Source organism: Amblyomma americanum, chromosome 4 (genome assembly GCF_052857255.1).
Source record: "Amblyomma americanum isolate KBUSLIRL-KWMA chromosome 4, ASM5285725v1, whole genome shotgun sequence".
Classification (NCBI taxonomy): domain Eukaryota; kingdom Metazoa; phylum Arthropoda; class Arachnida; order Ixodida; family Ixodidae; genus Amblyomma; species Amblyomma americanum.
The window spans coordinates 98,450,496-98,467,557 of record NC_135500.1 but is presented as its reverse complement, the minus strand read 5'-3'; the positions used below and the strand labels follow the sequence as shown (position 1 = coordinate 98,467,557).

The 17,062-nt window shown below is 49.8% G+C and overlaps 1 protein-coding gene across 1 annotated transcript; it reads left to right on the top strand.

Moving 5' to 3' along the window:
* The first annotated feature begins 9,620 nt into the window (after positions 1–9,620).
* LOC144129703 (uncharacterized) lies at positions 9,621–12,429 on the top strand. The gene is made up of 3 exons (XM_077663802.1): positions 9,621–10,005; positions 10,245–10,458; positions 12,402–12,429. The coding sequence occupies exons 1-3, from the start codon at positions 9,915–9,917 to the stop codon at positions 12,427–12,429; spliced, it is 333 nt and encodes a 110-aa protein (XP_077519928.1). The 5' UTR covers positions 9,621–9,914.
* The last annotated feature ends 4,633 nt before the right edge of the window (positions 12,430–17,062 follow it).

The following is a 17,062-nucleotide window of genomic DNA, read 5'->3' as shown; positions in this document are numbered from 1 at the left end:
CACCCCAAGAGCCATAAGCCGGCTGTTTGAAGTAGTGATGGGGAGGTCAAGGGCACGTTTAACAATTTTGCGAAGGATGACCTCAAGGGCGTCCTCCTCTTGTTTCCGTAGGTGGAGATAAGGAGTCGAATAGAGAATTCGACTAGTTACGAAGGCGTTTGCCAGCCGCAAGGCATCCTTACTTCGTAACCCTCCGCGTTTGTTGGAAACCCGGCGGACCATGCGGCCCACCTGGTCCCCCACCTTACGGAGTTTGGCCAGTGTAGTGTCTGGCCGCCTGTGTTTGTGGATGTAGAGTCCGAGTACCCGTATCTCATCACTTTCGCGTATGGGACCGCTCTCAAGAGAGAGAGATATTTTAGTTGTGCACTTCTGTGAGGGGCGGAGGTGCACAAATTCCGATTTTTGAGGGGAACATTGAAGACCGCAGCGGCGGGCGTAGCTGTCTACTATCGTCGCCGCTGTTTGCAGGCTGGTTTCAATGTCTCCTGTGCTGCCCTGTGTGGCCCACAGAGTGATGTCATCGGCGTACAGGGCGTGCTGCACGCCGGCGACACCACTCAGCTGGGCCAGCAGGTGCATCATGGCCAGATTAAAGAGCAGCGGGGAAAGTACCGCGCCTTGAGGGGTTCCCCGCGTGCCGAGTAGGTAAGGACCATGGTCTCTATCTTGAATGCGAATGTAGGATTGACGATCCATTAAAAATTGGCTTATGTATTGGAATGTGTTGAGGCCACAGTCGGTGTGACTTAGGTTAGTGAGTATGATCTCATGTGTTACATTGTCAAATGCCCCTTTAAGATCCAGGCGAGTACTACCCGGTCATTATGGGGGCATTCGAGGGGGTCAAGGACTTCCCGATTGAGTTGCAGGAGGACATCCTGTGCGGATCTGTGTGGGCGGAATCCGAACATGGTGCTCGCAAAGACTTGTTTGTGTTCAAGATATGTAGATAACCGATCCCGCACCATCGTCTCCATTAGTTTGCCCACACATGAGGTGAGAGAGATGGGGCGGAGGTTATCTGTGTCAATTGGTTTGCCAGCTTTAGGAATAAAAGTCACCAAAGCCGTTTTCCATTCGATTGGCAGGGGGGTGTCCTCGCGCCAAATCGCATTGACGTATTCCAGGAGGGACTGGTATGCCAAGTCGGGCAGGTTCGTCAAAAGCTTGACGGTGACCTTATCCCGTCCTGGCGCAGTGCCCCGTTTCATTTTGGCGAGAGCCGCCCGCAGATCATGGAGCTGGAAAGGTTGATCCAGCTCCGTGTTCTCTCTGCCTGCATAAGAGTACGCAGATCCACGGGGGTCTTGGGCTGTACACAGATACTGGTCCCGAAGTTTCTGTGCCAGTTGAGTCGTGTTGCCCGGCCACAGGCCGCACTTTTCATCCGGGCAGGGGCAGGTGTCTGCTCGGTGGTCCACAGTGCCGCACCGCACGCAGGCCGGAATGGTTCTCTTGTACGGACGCACAAGGGTCACCTCAGAGTTGTAATGCACATATCGCGGCACCACTTTTCCCACGAAGGTGAGCGACGCGACGTCGGATTTGCCAAGCTTGCGGATATCGGCAAGCTCTCCAGCACGCCACTGGATCTTGTTTTGGAGGGACTCACTGGTCTCGTGCTTGGCCACGGTGATGACGCCGCGGCACACGTCTCCAGTGAGTTTCAACTGGCCGTACATGGAGAGCTGGCCCTTCGGTTATGTTAGTTGAAAATCCCGCAGAAGCTTGTCCGCGACGTGCGGCTCTCTGGTGCCTGCGACGATCAGGTTTTGCTCCCATGTGGGGAGCAGGCTGAGGGATGCTGCGGCCTTGGCGCCCAGGTAGTCCGCGAACGCTGCTCCCAGCTCGCCATGTTGGTAGACATCCCTGAGAGCGACGGTCACCCGGGGCTTCAGGATGATGACGATGTCTTCTGGATGAAGACGCGGCAGTGGCTTTGGTTTCCAAGAGGGTCCGGTCTTAGACTGGGCCCCTCCGTGAAGCGCTGCAGCGCGCGCAGCAGCGCTGTGCCGTGTTGAGCGGCCTGCCGACGTGGCGTCCGCTTTCTTGGAGGCGGCGTCCCGCTTGCGGGAGCGGCCTTCCACTAGTTTGAAGAGCCTGGGGTTCTCGATGGGCGCAGAATCCGGACTCTCAGGCGTTGGACCTGAAGGAACCTCGGACCAGGCCATGGCGTCCGGGTCGTAGCCGCGTTGTACTTTTTGGGCAGCCATCTTGACACGGGTGGGCGACTCACTCACGGCCGAGCGTCGGCGTAGGCGTTAGGCCTAGCGCCGTCGCCACGAAACGCAAGTGAGGATCGGCCCTAAAATGCGTAAATGTTGCCCCACCTGTGTGTGAGTGGTGTCCACAGGTAGCTGTCGACTTCGCGAACACAGACGCGGCTGTGTTGACGGGGTTCCGGCCGAGGAACCGTGGCTCCAACCAAAAGTTGGTGGAGACGATGCGCTGTATGTCCACTCGCTTCGCGCGCTCACAGCGCCACCCATCTGGCGGAAGAGGCCGCTTCCAGTCAATGTCTGCCAGCCAGCCTCTAATCGCGGACGCGCAACTCCCCGTCTCTGGTGTGCCGGGGTGGGGAGAAACATCCTTCCTGATGGAGATAAAAGTTGTTCAATCAATCAATCAATCAAACAATAAATAAATTCCCTTACGGAGTCGTTCGGGTGTCCACCGAGATAAATGAGACAGTTACTGCACCATTTCCTCTCCTCAAAAACAATTTTTTTTTGTCCACAGATGAGTGAGCCGTTGCTGTTGCTGTTGCTGACAGGAAGAAAAGAAAGTGCACGGGCCTGCCTACTGGCTCAAGCCGAGCCACGATCGCTGCCGCGTGCTGAAAACTTTAAAGTAGTCAGTGCGTTAAAGATCCCCAGGTGTTCGAAATTATTCCGTAGCCCTCCACTACGGCACCTGTTCCTTTCTTCTTTCACTCCCTTCTTTATCCCTTCCCTTACGGCGCGGTTCAGGTGTCCAACGATATATGAGACAGATACTGTGCCATTTTCCTTTCCCCAAAAACCAATTATTAATTATTAGGAGAGTTAAAGGATAGGAGAGGAAAGATAGAAAGAAAAGGCACCGCGCGCTTATAGCCCCATAGGCCCCGGGCCGATCCCGGAGGCAGTGCAATACCGGGCCGACCCGTGCCAGAGTGCGTCTAGCACTCCGCCGTATTCCAAAAATAAGTTTAATATCTTGGGTCCAAGGGCGAGCAGCAGATATTAAATCAGGCATCGCATGAGTGAGCCCCAGACGGCGCCTTCCATTTCCGATTATTATTATTATCCACCCTCCACTATGACACATCTTTCTCCTTGCACTCCCTCATTCGCCCCGCCGCGGTGGCTCAGTGGTTAGGGCGCTCGACTACTGATCCGGAGTTCCCGGGTTAAAACCCGACCGCGGCGGCTGCGTTTTATGGAGGAAAAACGCTAAGGCGCCCGTGTGCTGTGCGATGTCAGTGCACGTTAAAGATCCCCAGGTGGTCGAAATTATGCCGGAGCCCTCCACTACGGCACCTATTTCTCTTTCTTCTTTCACTCCCTCCTTCATCCCTTCCCTTACGGCGCGGTTCAGGTGTCCAACGATATATGAGACAGATACTGCGCCATTTCCTTCCCCCCCCCCCCCAAAAAAAACTCCCTCATTCACCACTTCCCTCTCCAGCGAAAAGCGATTCTTCAACACACCACTTCCATCGCCGGGCCCTGACGGTGCCGATCACGCTCCCGAAAGGCCCTAATGAAGAGCGACGACGCCGGCGCCAAGACGAACGAAGATGTTCTCAAGGATTCGCAAATATCATGCAACACGACCGCGGTTGTCCACGAGGACCTCAGGTATTCCTCAACCGGGCGAGATCCGGACATGCTTATACCGACGACGCCGTCGCCCGCTGGCGAAGCCGCGGGCGCATAACTATGAAGCACGCGCAGACCACAACGCCGACACCCATTCAGAAGCAACATCATCGCTCAGATGCTTCGCATGGAGGAGGAAGGAGATCCCGAGGATAGGCCCCCTCGTGTGCGACTGCCCAAAACTGGAGAATGGCTGTGAGCAGAGGAAGTCGCCTATGTAGACGCGGCTAGTGGAAAGCCGGGGGCGGTAGTCTCCGCGGTAATCAACGGTCGTGGCGTGCCATTCGCCGCCGCGTCCATTAGAAGCCGAAACGTAGATACAGCTGAGGAGGTTGCAATAGCGCTCGCCTGCGTTGGAACGAAAGCATACATCATAATTAGCGATAGCAAAACGGCTGTCTGGAATTTTGGCAAAGGGAGGGTCTCGAAAGAGGCAAACAAAATTTTAGCAAGTTCTGAATTGAACCGTAAAATTACAATAATCTGGACCCCCGCACACGAATCAGCCCCAGGCAACGAGGCGGCACACGAGTTAGCCCGAACTCTCTACTTCCGGGTAACCGTAGAGCCACCCGACTGTCGGGGACTGGCTGAGCGCGCGCAAACCTACACTGAAATCGTCAAGCACTATAGAGTTGGAAGAAAGTCTGGCACCACTGGACCGGAGTTTAAAAGAGAGGCTGTCGCTTGGCGACGCCTGCAAGCTGGGAATTTCCAAAATCCAGTCTGGCTGTTCCTCACGGAAATAGAAGAAAGACCTGATGATAAATGTAAAATCTGCGGAGAAAGGGGTACTCTTGATCATATAATCTGGCATTGTCTTTACTCTCCAGGCTTCAGGAAGAACATTAACATGTACAGATGCCTGGGAGGCCTTGCTGCGAAGCGAGTCTCCCGCCGAACAGCAACAAGTCATCCGCCTGGCGACGGCAGCCGCCAAGAAACACTAACTTCGCCTGTCTTTAGTCGAGAAGGCCCCGGGCCCCTCCCTTGAGCCTGCGTGCCAGGGGCGAGAAGTAAGGGGCCTCCTACATCGTTGTTGTTGTTGTTAGCCTATGAAAGGATGGCACATACCCACACTGGGAGATCGGCCAAGAATCGGGTGACTATTCACCTGTATTCAGGTAATCAAAATGAAGAGCACGCGGGAAAGCAACACCGGAGGATTGTTCCTCATGAACTGAAAAGGGATGAACGTTTTGATTTCAAAATTAGTAATAATAATCATAGTAATAAAGAGAGGGACTGGAAAGATTTATTGAGTCAAAATGTACTAATTGAGAGGAAAGAAAATTTTGTAATTTTGGCGGTGGAAACTGAAGTTCTTCTTCTTCTGCTTCTTCTTCACCGTCCAACCTGGATGCTGACCTACGGTGGCCATGGCTTCCGCACCGCGGTTAGGCTTCCATTAGGCTTCACGTTTCTTCCTTTCGTGCCTCAGTTTCTGGCACTTTCCGGGTCTGTTGAGGTTGTGGTGGTGGTGGAAAATATATTTATTGGTCAGGTTGTGAGGGACTTAGGTCTGGCAGTGGAGCCCTTAAACCATGGCCCCAACAACCCTCGTGGCCGCCGCAGCCCGGGCGACCAACTGGCGCTTATCAACTACATCGCCTCGGCGGCCACTGTATGTCGTGTATCGAGAGCCGTGAGAGGACGGCGATGGAAGACTCGGCCCGTGAAGTAACAGACGAATTACTTTTTTACTCGAACATCCCAGACGGGTACGTTGCACTCGCCGAATTTATTTATTATTTATTATTGATACCCTCAGGGCCAAAGGCATTTCAGAGGGGAGTGGTTACAAATCACAGAAAATGAACAAAAACAAAAATTCAACATACAAGCGTCATGTTCCTGGTTATACAATTCAGAAGTAAGCATAATATGTAAGTGCAAGGTAAGAAAACAAAACAAGGGAAACTAAAGTAAACAAAGGAAATGGAGAATGATAAGTACATTTGTTGTGAACCTTAGTATACAATGTTAGCTAAATTGCTACGGAAGCGCAGGATGTCTTGAATGCAGGCTGTCGATCCGGGAAGGTGGTTCCAATCTGCTGATGTACAGGGAATGAACGACTGAGAACAAGCTTTTGTTTCGTGCGACGTTATACCGACCTTGTGAACGTGGTCTAGCCGTGGAGAGATGAAAGACGGAGGAGATATCAATTCATCGCGTAGAATGGGACAGTTGTAAAAAATTTTATGAAATAAACATAACCGTGAAAATTTTCGACGGGAGGCTAAGGGTGGGAGGTTGAGCGTGTTTTTCATGGAGGTGACACTTGCAGTACGATTGAAGTTAAGTAGGATGAAACGGGCGGCGTTATTTTGTACAAGCTCGAGTGCATTAATTGAGTTTGCGTAGCTGGGGTCCCAAATTGCAGATGCGTATTCTAGTTTACTACGGACAAGGGTTTTGTATAACATGAGTTTTAGGGAGGTAGGGGAATTGGAGAAATTCCGGCGTAGGTAGCCTAGCATGCTGTTAGCGTTGTTAATTATGGCGTTAATATGGAGCGACCAATTTAGAGTGGAAGATATATGAACTCCGAGGTAGCGATATGACGTGACGGCCTCCAGTATGGTATTATTTAGGCAATATGCACCTGTAGTAGATGATGTGCGGGAGACACGTAAAACTTTGCATTTAGAAGAATTAAGTTGCATTAACCATAAGTTGCACCATGCAGATATAGCAGATAGATCATTGTGTAGAGCGCATACGTCGTTAGTGTCGTTAATTTCGCGAAAAATTACGCAGTCATCAGCGAATAAGTGTATCTTAGAGGTTACGCAAGAAGGTAGGTCATTAATGTAAATAAGAAATGACCAAAAATGAATCATGATGATGATAGTATCCTAGTGTTGCTGGGCTACATGTCACTAACACATATGCACTGCGGCGGTGCGCAAAGTGCAGAAAGGGAATGGAACTCCGGCATGGCGCCGTGGTGTGCACGCGGCACCGACGCTAAGCTTTTCATTACAGGATTCGTGTGTAAAATTTCATTGGCGGCGAAGGAACGAATTAACTTTTATAGGCAGAGTAAGGCCCGTGGTCGTTGTCGGGGCTAGGTGAAGGTGAAGCAAAGTCCGGGCTCTCTTAATATGCTTTACACCGAGAGAGACAGCAGTTGATGAGGAGGACCAACGTCTGCGGGAGTACCATGTTTAGTAGCCAGGGCGTCCCTGCCTCGATCAAATGACGAGCAATGCCATATGTCACAAGCTGCCTCCTAAATTCCGGAAAATAAGGGACCGCCACCTGCACGTTCGAACATGCTCTTCCTCTAGCATTGACCGGGCGGCTGGTGGCTTTGATGAACAACCACAACGAAGGGTATAAAAAGAAGGCGGGTTCTGTCCCGTCGAGGCAGTGCCCTTTGGGGATATTCAGTCTCTGTGGCGCCCTTTGGATATTTGGCCCATATGACAGCCTAACATATATACCAAGCCATTTTGGACGCTCTGGAAACTGCCGAACTTTGCGGTTACGTGTTCCGCTGGATACGAAGTTATTTATGCAATGGATCACGCTTTGTGCAGATTGTTTCATCAATCTGCACGTTAGTCCCTCCTGAGGGACTAACGTCTTCTCAATTAAGTCCAGTTCCACAGGGTGGATTGCTGAGCTGAACGCTCTTCAATCTTGCCCTTATGGGCCTTGTCAACTATAGGGTCACTCTGCGTCCAGCCGGCCGGGAAGGCGAGCTTCCGTGCCAGCTACACGCAGGCGTTACTCGTACGCGACGCGTTTCCCCAACCCGTGGAGCAGAGTCGCAGCCACGGCAGGTCCGGACGAAATAGGCAACGGCAGGGCACGCTAAGGAATAGTTTATTATCCTAACGCGAGGCAAAGCACACTACGGAAGAATGTTCTATCCGGAAAATATACGCTCAGTAGCTCATCAATTTGTTGACCGGCGCTGAGTTCGGGGGTCGGCGGGCAGCGAAGGGGTCCCTCAGGGGAAGTCAAGTGTGGGCCAGCAGCGAGAAAGAGAGCCTTTCCCGCCGCGAGTTCCTCGTTTTATCCCCTCGGGCATTGCCTCCCGAGGAGCAAAACGTTGCTCGCATACTCAGACATGCAACGCTTTCCGAAGTAGGCAGCGCGCTGCCGCGCTGCCGTGACGTCACGACAACTTTGGGAAAAGAGCAGAGTCGCAGGAGTGACTTGTCTCCACATTCCCGGTGTCGTGCGCGCGTGGAAGTCAGGATCGCCGCTAGCGCGGGTGTCGAGGAGGGATGCCAGTGTATCCCACATGGCTTACCGCCACAATCCGTGCAATTCTCAATATATGCGGACGACATCTGTATTTCGCCGCCAGGATTTACGCGACCAGAAGTTCGAGCGCGGCTTCGAAAAGGCGGCAATTATTCTTACGTTCTACCTGCACTGTAAGGCCTGCAGATTTCAACCGAAAAGTGTTCACTTGTTGATTTACACGCAAGAACATGTCTCATTATACCGCACGTGAAAATATCCCAGCAGTACCCTACAAAAGAAGTCATTGCTTTATGGCATTAATCATCAACCGAAATCTATCATGGACCCCCATATTTCATACATGAAAAAGAGACTGACAGCGATTACTTACGTTCTCGCCTTTCTTGGGGGAAAGTCGTGCGGAGAGTTAGCGCCGTCGATGATGCAGTACAACGCCTTATTCATGGGATGCATTCGGTACAGCCTCCCTGCACTTGGAAGCATTCTAAAAACCTCCAACATAGAAAACCTACAAGCTAAAACACTCCAGACCTGCTTAGAATTGCCAAAATGTCCGGATAAGATCCTGAGACCGTGGCCACGGCCACGGACCGTGGCCGTGCAGGCACTACAAGGCACTGTTTTGCTTCCTGAGAACGACTGGGCTTGAGGGACGAATAGTGACTGCGCCCTTCGCCCTTTTTCTCTTTTCCTTCTCAATCCCATCGTCCTTCTCCAGAGCTGGGTAGCCAACCAGAACTTCCTTCTGGTTAGCATCCTTGCCTTCCCTTAGCCTCTTTATCTCTCTCTCTCTACCGCTACGGCCGCAACCATACTAATCGCCCAGGAGATGTTCCAGTCACTTAATTCATCCCTTGTGAGCATATTTTCGGCACCTCTCCCGGGTTTCCTCTCGCCATCTTGCTAGCTTAATATTACCAGGCCACGTACATTGTTTGCAAGTACCATTGATGCACATCACCCCGTTCTGTCATCTCAATTTTCGCCTCCTTCTAGACTGCGCACTCCAGTGAGGAGCCTGCACCATCCTCGTGTCCTCTCCATATCCGGCATCAGGAAGAAGGTCGGTTTATCGCCAACAGAATTAACCAAATCAAACGACTATTTGCATCACGTCTACACCGACGGCTCAGTGACCCCGATCAGTTCTTCGGGCTCCGTGATCATCCTTACAAAAAGTGAATGTGGATTAGCTCAGCTAATCGAGGATATACATGGCTTGCACTGACGTCGTAGCTGGGAATCCTGGGATACTGTTCCTCCATGTTGGTGCAGTCGCAGCGGCCATGGTGCATTTGATACAGTTCGCGCGTACGGTGTACTTCGACGGCGTTGCGATGGTTATCTGCGCTGTTGTTGGATGCTCCAACCGCACTTGTGGGGCGAAATCAACAAACACAAACTTTTTTCGTCTTCCAAAGGCCATAGAGCATCAAGGTGACCGTACGAAAGCTTTATGCGCGAAGCGACGGGAGGTGTGGCTGGCTCGTATAAAACGTGCCGATCTCAACACCGACAGGACGGGCATACGTGTTTGCGGCGCCCACTTCGTAAAAGGTAAGTCCGTTGCATATGCACAATGTTTATTTAGGTGCATGACGTACAAGCATAGCGGAAAATCTCATTTTAAACAAATTTTTCTTGCATTTTGTAGGCAGACCATCAAAACTGTGGGAGGAGACGGACCCGGACTGGGCCCCTACGCTTTTGCTCGGCTACAACGCAAAACATGGTGATCCCGGTCGCCACGCTCGCGCGGCAAGACGACGGACCCAGAAACGCGCGGCTCAAGCGGAGTGTCAGGCCGAGGAGTCGGGAACAATGGAGGCTACGAATCCGGACGTCGTTCCCGCTTCTCCGTCGTCCTCGCCGCGAGCTGAGCACAACGTCGGCGTAGAAGACTGCGAAACAGGTGAACGTCTTTTTTATTTTGTGCGTTTGGGGCCGGGTGCAGCTAAGCACAAAATTGGAGTGGAGAAGAGACTTAGTTTTTTTTTTTCATTTATGTGGGGCACCCCAGATGTCACCCTCCTGCTTCTTTGCTAGCCTCCTATCCCCCACGCTCTACTACAATGCTGCCCCCCCCCCAACATCTCAAGTTAATTTTTTTTGCAGCACATGAACTGCATAACAAAATTCATTTTGTTGCAGGGATTGCAGTCCAGACTGACCTTAAAATGGGCGACATTGAAGCACTGGAGAACGAATGTGTGGCACTCAATGAGCGTCTCTACGCTTCAAGGACTGAAAATAAGCTTCTGGAGTTGACAGAAGATGCCCTCAAATGTAGCGACGCTAAGGTTGTGTTCTACACTGGCATGGAAAACTTCAGAATTCTGTATGCACTCTTCAATGTTCTAGAGAGGTTTGTATCGCACAATACAAACAACTGTTTGCTGAAGTTCCAGGAGTTCATGCTATTCATGATGAAGTTGAAACTGAATCTGCATGTCACTGACCTCGCTTTCAGGTTTAATGTGTCGGATGCCATAGTGTCACGCATATTCGACAAATGGCTGCATACTGCCTACTCCCGTCTAAAGTCTCAAATATTGTGGCCACAACGAAGTGTTCTGCACCGGACAATGCCACAAGCATTTTATGATTCTTTTGGGGAAAATGTTGCCGTAATAATCGACTGCTTTGAAATAAAGATAGAGAGACCATCTTCGTATTTGCCCAGAAGTGAGACATGGTCTCAGTATAAAGGCAGCAATACAGCAAAGTATTTAATTGGCATTGCACCACAAGGAATTGTCAACTTCATCTCTGAAGGCTGGGGAGGGCGCTGTAGCGACAGGCACATAACCGAGCACTGTGGAATTCTAGATAATTTACTTCCAGGTGATGTAGTCCTTGCAGACCGAGGGTTCAATGTGTCTGAAAGTGTCGGGTTTTACTGCGCTAGACTTCATGTACCGGCATTCACAAAAGGAAAGAAGCAACTGTCCGCAGCAGACGTTCTGACCACGAGGAAACTAGCAAATGTAAGGATTCACGTTGAGAGAGTTATCGGGCTTATCAGAAATAAGTATGTTATTCTGAAAGCGACACTGCCCATTGACTATGTTGTTTGCAGATCTGCAGATGATTTGACACCTCTCGACAAGATTGTTACTGTCTGCTGTGCCATTTCTAACCTATGTCCTTCAATAGTAGCATCACTAAAACAGTACTATGAAGAACAGGTGCCTCTCTTGGCTGGGGAACGATAATGGAATTTTTAGGTTTCAATCCCACCAAGAAACTTTTTTTTACATGTAATTTCACATTAGGGGCTGCATTTAAGTAAGTGTGCTGCACGAGCCTTTCGCCATCATCAGCCTGACTGCACCCATTGCAGGCCAAAGGCTTCTCCCATGTCTCTCCAATTATCCCTGTCCTTTGCCATCTGCGCCCACGCTGTGCCCGCCAACTTTTTAATTTTGTCCGCCTACCTAACCTTCCACCACCCCCTGCTACTCTTGCATTCTCTTGGAATCTACTCCATTACCCTTAAGGAGCAGCAGTTATCTTACCTTCGCTTTGCATGCCCTGCCCAAGCCGATTTCTTCCTCTTCATTTCGACTAGAATGTCATTAACTCGTGTTTGTTCCCTAACCCACTCTGCCCGCTTCCGGTCTCTTAACGTTACACCTATCATTTTTCTTTCCATGGCTCACTGCGTTGTCCTTAACTTAAGCTGAACCCTTTTCGTTAGCCTCCGCGTTTCTGCCCCGCAGGTGAGTGCCGGTAAGATGAAGTTGTACGCTTTTCTCTTGAGGGATATTAGTAAACTGCCATTCATGATTTGAGAGAACCTGCCATATGCGCTCCACCCCATTCTTATCCTTCTAGTTACTTCCCACTCATGATCCAGATCAGCAGTCGCTACCTGCCCCAAGTAGACCTTTAACACATCCAGCACCTCGGTGCCAAATGTGAACAGCTGTTCCCTTGCTCGACTGTTGAACATTACTTTGGTTTTCTGCATGCTAATTATTAGACCCACCGTTCTGCTCTGCCTGTCTAACTCATTGATCGTGATTTGCAGTTCACCTCCTGAGTGACTCAGCAAGGCAATGTCATCAGCGAATCGCAGATTATTTAGGTGCAAAGCTATCCACGGCACTGTCTTGCATAGCTTTGTACCATCAGTGTGGTTGCCCCTCAGATTTTTGTCAATGTTGCGCTGTTTCTGCTTCATTTTTCCTTGGAATGCGTACATTTGCAGTCTCAGCATGCAAAGATGAAATATTCCCGTTAACCAGCAACAGTAAAGAAAAGGGGCACAATCGACATTGTCCCTTTCTTCCTATCTTGTCTTAGGTACACCATGCTCTGTGGCCTGCATTGAATATATACACCTCTTGCACATACGAATCTGTGTTATGCCTTTACCGCTACACATATTATAACATCTTGAGATGTATGAATGAATGAATGAAAAACTTTATTGGTTCCTTTAGGAAGTAGTAGCGGTACAGGACAAAGTCTTCGTCTTGAAGCTTGGGTCCTCCTTGGCCGTGGGTGGGCCCCTAGTCCAGGGCTCCACTGAGTCGGGCAACCTCGCTTGCGTGTGCTATGAGGGCCCTTTGGACTCCTAGCTCGCAGCTGGTGAGCCGGCTCTCCCATTGCTCCGCACTTGGTGTTTTGTGTTTGTGGAATGCTTGATTTCTTCCGCACTCCCATGTGACGTGATATAGTGTTGGTTTTGCTCCGCACCACGGACAGTTGGTGCTATACTGTGTGGGGAACATCTTGTTTAATATGTATAAGTTTGGGAAGGAGCCTGTTTGCAGTCTTCGCCATCCTGTGGCTTCCTCCTTGGATAATGCTTTATGTGGTGGGGGGTATTGGAATTTTAGCCCCTATATAGGCTTAATAATTCTGAATAGCTGTCCCCGCAATTAATCTGGGGCCCCTCCGGGGTTAATGACGTTCCTGCTCGGCTGGTCATTCCTCGAGCTAGGTTGTCTGCCCCTTCGTTGCCCCTGATCCCTGCGTGACTCGGTATCCAGATTATGTTGTGTATTGGTCGTCCCTCAGGGAGCAGAGCTCTACTGAGGATCTTGAGTGCCGTGCTGCTAATTCTGCCTTTAGTATAGTTCCGGCACGCCTCTTGTGAATCTGTTAAGATGTTAAGGGATCTCCCTGTCCTATATCCTTCATTCGCTGCCAGGGCGACAGCAATCTCCTCTGCCTCCGTTATGTGAGATACTTCGGCTGTGAGACTTGTGATGTGTTCTCCGTGGTAATTTACAACTACTGCTACCGCGCTATTTTTGTGTGTTTGGGGGTATGGACCTCCTTCACCCCGCGACGTCACGAAGATGCGGTGGCGCTGATGATAGCAGCGACTTTCGCATGGTAGGCAAAACAGGTTCCGCTTGCCCGTGCCTACCGCAGCTGCCGCCGCTACCGGCGGCTGCTTCAAGCCTGTGCACTGCAGAAACAGCATGTTTTGACCAGCTGCGTCACTGCTGGATCCGCGTAGTAGCATAAAAATATTAATTTAGCCTCGATAGGTTTCTCGCGCATAAATGCCGCATTCGGAAACTGGCTAACAGGCATTGGGCCACGGTAGTAAAGCGCGAAGTCTGGGAGTCGATAGGCACTGACACTCAATGCACTTAATAGCATGCAAGTTACTGCGTTCATTCACCTGAACTTCAGGATAGTAGGCTGATAATTGCTCAAGGAAAAAAAAACGACATATGCAGCTGCACACGTACTTATCACCTTGAGCCGGAGTGCACGGGGCGCCGACAGGTTCACTCGCCCCCAAGGAATGCGTTTTTTTGTTAATAGCACAGCACGTTTTAATGGCGCGTTTTATGACATTTAATATTTACTTGAAACTGTTTCTTGATATGACGACGTAATTATTTCATTCGAGTAGAAAGAAGTCTGGTAAGTTGTGACAATCTTGCGTGGTCGCGTTGGCGTGCTTAGAATAGCGTACGCATGTGTCAAGTTTCATGAGGTAGTACATGATCACGAAACTTGTTTGGAACGAAGCAGCCGCAGGCGTGCTACTAACAGACACGTGGCGAGATTGAGAGGGGACGCGGCATGAAAAGTGTTTTCGTTATTCATGAATGCGATATGTAACTAAACTTGGGGCAAATATAAAATTCCTACGCTAGTTTCAGTAATTCCTTTTATTTATAGCTATACCTGGTGCAGTTCTGGGTAATTATAATTAAAACCGTCGTCAAGTCCCCCAAGGTCTCAAATAATTGACTAGATAGTGCGCAGTTTTTTCATGCCAGCATGTACATAAAGCCCTGTTCTGTACGATGACGCGATTAGTTCTTTTTCTATATGATCAGTACTTATGCATGCATAGTTACATGAAAACGTTTCTTACACGAAATAACTAACACAGTACTGCACGTGTAGGGAAAAAAAATCGAGAGATTTATTACGCTCCTCAACGTCTCAGGAATAGTTTGCGACAAATGGAATCATTTGATTTTCATGCGAATTAAGAAGGTGAGTGATCCAGTCGCAGAAAATGTGAGAGGTCACAAAACGAACCTTAAAGTTTATTCCCTCGTTTATGGCATCTTCGCTTTCGCTTTGGTCAAAGAAATGCGGCACTGAAATCAAAGAAATTACCTCACAATTTTTGACGACCACACTTCTAAAAAGCGTAATTTATAAATTTGTACTCAATATTTTGCTATAATTTTTCGTCACGAAACTAGACATGAGGGCTAGGAAAGAAAATAATTCTAGAAATCAAAAATTTTCACCAAATCGACTAGCTTAACAAGAGGACAAGTCGGCCTGGCTGGTGTGTGGTCATGCGGCTAAAAACAGAGCTAAGCGAGACAGGAGATCAGGGACACGACGCTGTCACCACTTTTCGCACAGCGCGACACGTAGGTATGTCAGCAGACGATGAGCGCATGTCTGCTCCGACGAAACAAGGCCAGCACTTCCCCTCACTATTGTCCCGAAGTAAAATCATTCCGGCTAGTGCAGTGTGTCAAAACTTGTTTTATTCAATGCCTAGCGCATAAATAAACGGCAGGAACGCTTTCTACATGTTTACTACTAAACATATATACAATACAGTGGCAAACTATTTCTCTTTATAGGCCGCACGTGGCCAACGCGAGCTCGTGTACTTCAACAAATTACTAAGTTGGAAGCATCGACCATTGCTATGATTCGCAGAAACTGGAAACGCGCCTACAAGCCTTGAAAACTCGCGCTCAACACCTATCCGCGACGCCACTCCCCGACCTTTTGCCTACCACGAGCTCGCTAGCGACATCAGCGCCACCTCGTTTGTTTACAAACATGGAGGAGGTCCATAGGAAGGCATCAGTGTAGACTGATGCCCCATGTTCCTCTCATAAAATTCTGCCCTAACCTGTCTCCTGTTAGCATGGAGGTTTGGATCCATGTTTCGGGGAATAGGTTGTATGCATAGCTTCTTTCTTAGCGGGTCTGGTATTGTGGCCCTGCTATTTTGTGGCTTTTCTATTTCTCGACCTAGCTTTGTCAGGAGCGCCCTTCCAGTCGTTGTGTTGCTAAGTCTTCGTATTTGTGCCTTGAGCTGGCATTCTCTTAATTCTTCGAAGGTGTTGCTGATTCCGAGTTGCATGAGCTTGTCGTTGGATGTATTTCTTGGGAGATGAAGAGCTGTTTTGTATGCCTTCCGGAGTATTGTCTCCGCTTGCTCCTTCTCTGCTTTGATAGTCACATGGTACGGTAATGAATATGTTACCCGGCTGATCACGAGGCTGTTGACTAGCCTGAGTGTGTCCTCCTCCTTCATGCCATACCTCTTGTGCGCTACTCTGCTGATCATCCGGCCTACTTGTCCTGCCGCTTTGCTTAGCAGGCTGAGTGTATGACTGCACTTCCGGCTTCCTTGCAGCCACATGCCGAGGATTCTGATCATCTTTTGTTCCGGGATGTTCTGGCCCTCTAGTTTTATTTCGAGTGGAGCATCCGTAGGGTTCCTACCCACTCCCTGGAGCATTTAAGTCCTCTTTGTTTTGTGTATTCTTCAATGCAGGTGGCAGCCTCTTGTAGCGCCTCCTGCTTCTCCCCCAGTGAGCCTTGGGTGGTCCAGATGGTGATATCGTCTGCGTACATTGCATGACTAATCCCCTGGACTTGGCTGAGTTTCTTGGCGAGGTTGATCATCGCTATGTTAGAGTATTGGCGAGATTACTGAGCCTTGCGGAGTGCCCTTGCATGGCGTTTGAAAGGTGTCAATCCGCAGGTCTCCAAGGCCTACCGTCGCTGTGCTGTCCGTGAGGAAGCTTCGAACGTAGTCATGGACCTTCTTCCCGCAGTTGGTTGTGTTAAGTCCTTCCATAATGGCGGCATGGGATACGTTGTCAAAGGCCCCTTTAATATCGATGGCCATGACAACGTTCTCCCCGTTCTTTGGCATTGTTTCGAGTACCTCTTCTTTTAGTTGTAGCAAGATGTCTTGGGTTGATAAAGTTGCCCTGAATCCGAACATGCTGTTGGGGTACCATTCTCAGTCTTCTTGATGCGTTTGTATTCGTCGGGTAATTATTCTCTCGTACAGCTTGCCTAGGCATGATGTTAGCGAGATCGGTCTGAGGTTTTCAATTTGGAGTTTCTTGCCGGGCTTGGGGATCATGACGACTACGGCGTGTTTCCACTCCGCTGGGACTGTCCCTTCTTCCCATTGTTTGTTTAGATATAGGGTGAGTTGGCTGATTGCTTCGTCGCTTAAATTTCGGATTAACGAGTTATGAATCTTGTCCGCCCCTGCTGCCATATTTTTCGTTGTTGCCCTTATGGCCTCGACGACCTCTTCTCTTGTGATGGGTCAGTCCGTGGTTGGGTTTTCTTCGCCCTGGTAGTCGCCTTGGTAGCCGTCTACCTGGTCCTTCCCGTAGCATTTCTCTCGTACTGCCTGGAGCAGCTGTTCTTCTGTACCTTCGTACTGATGAATTAGCCTTTGGATGGATTTGCTGCTTTCCGCCTTG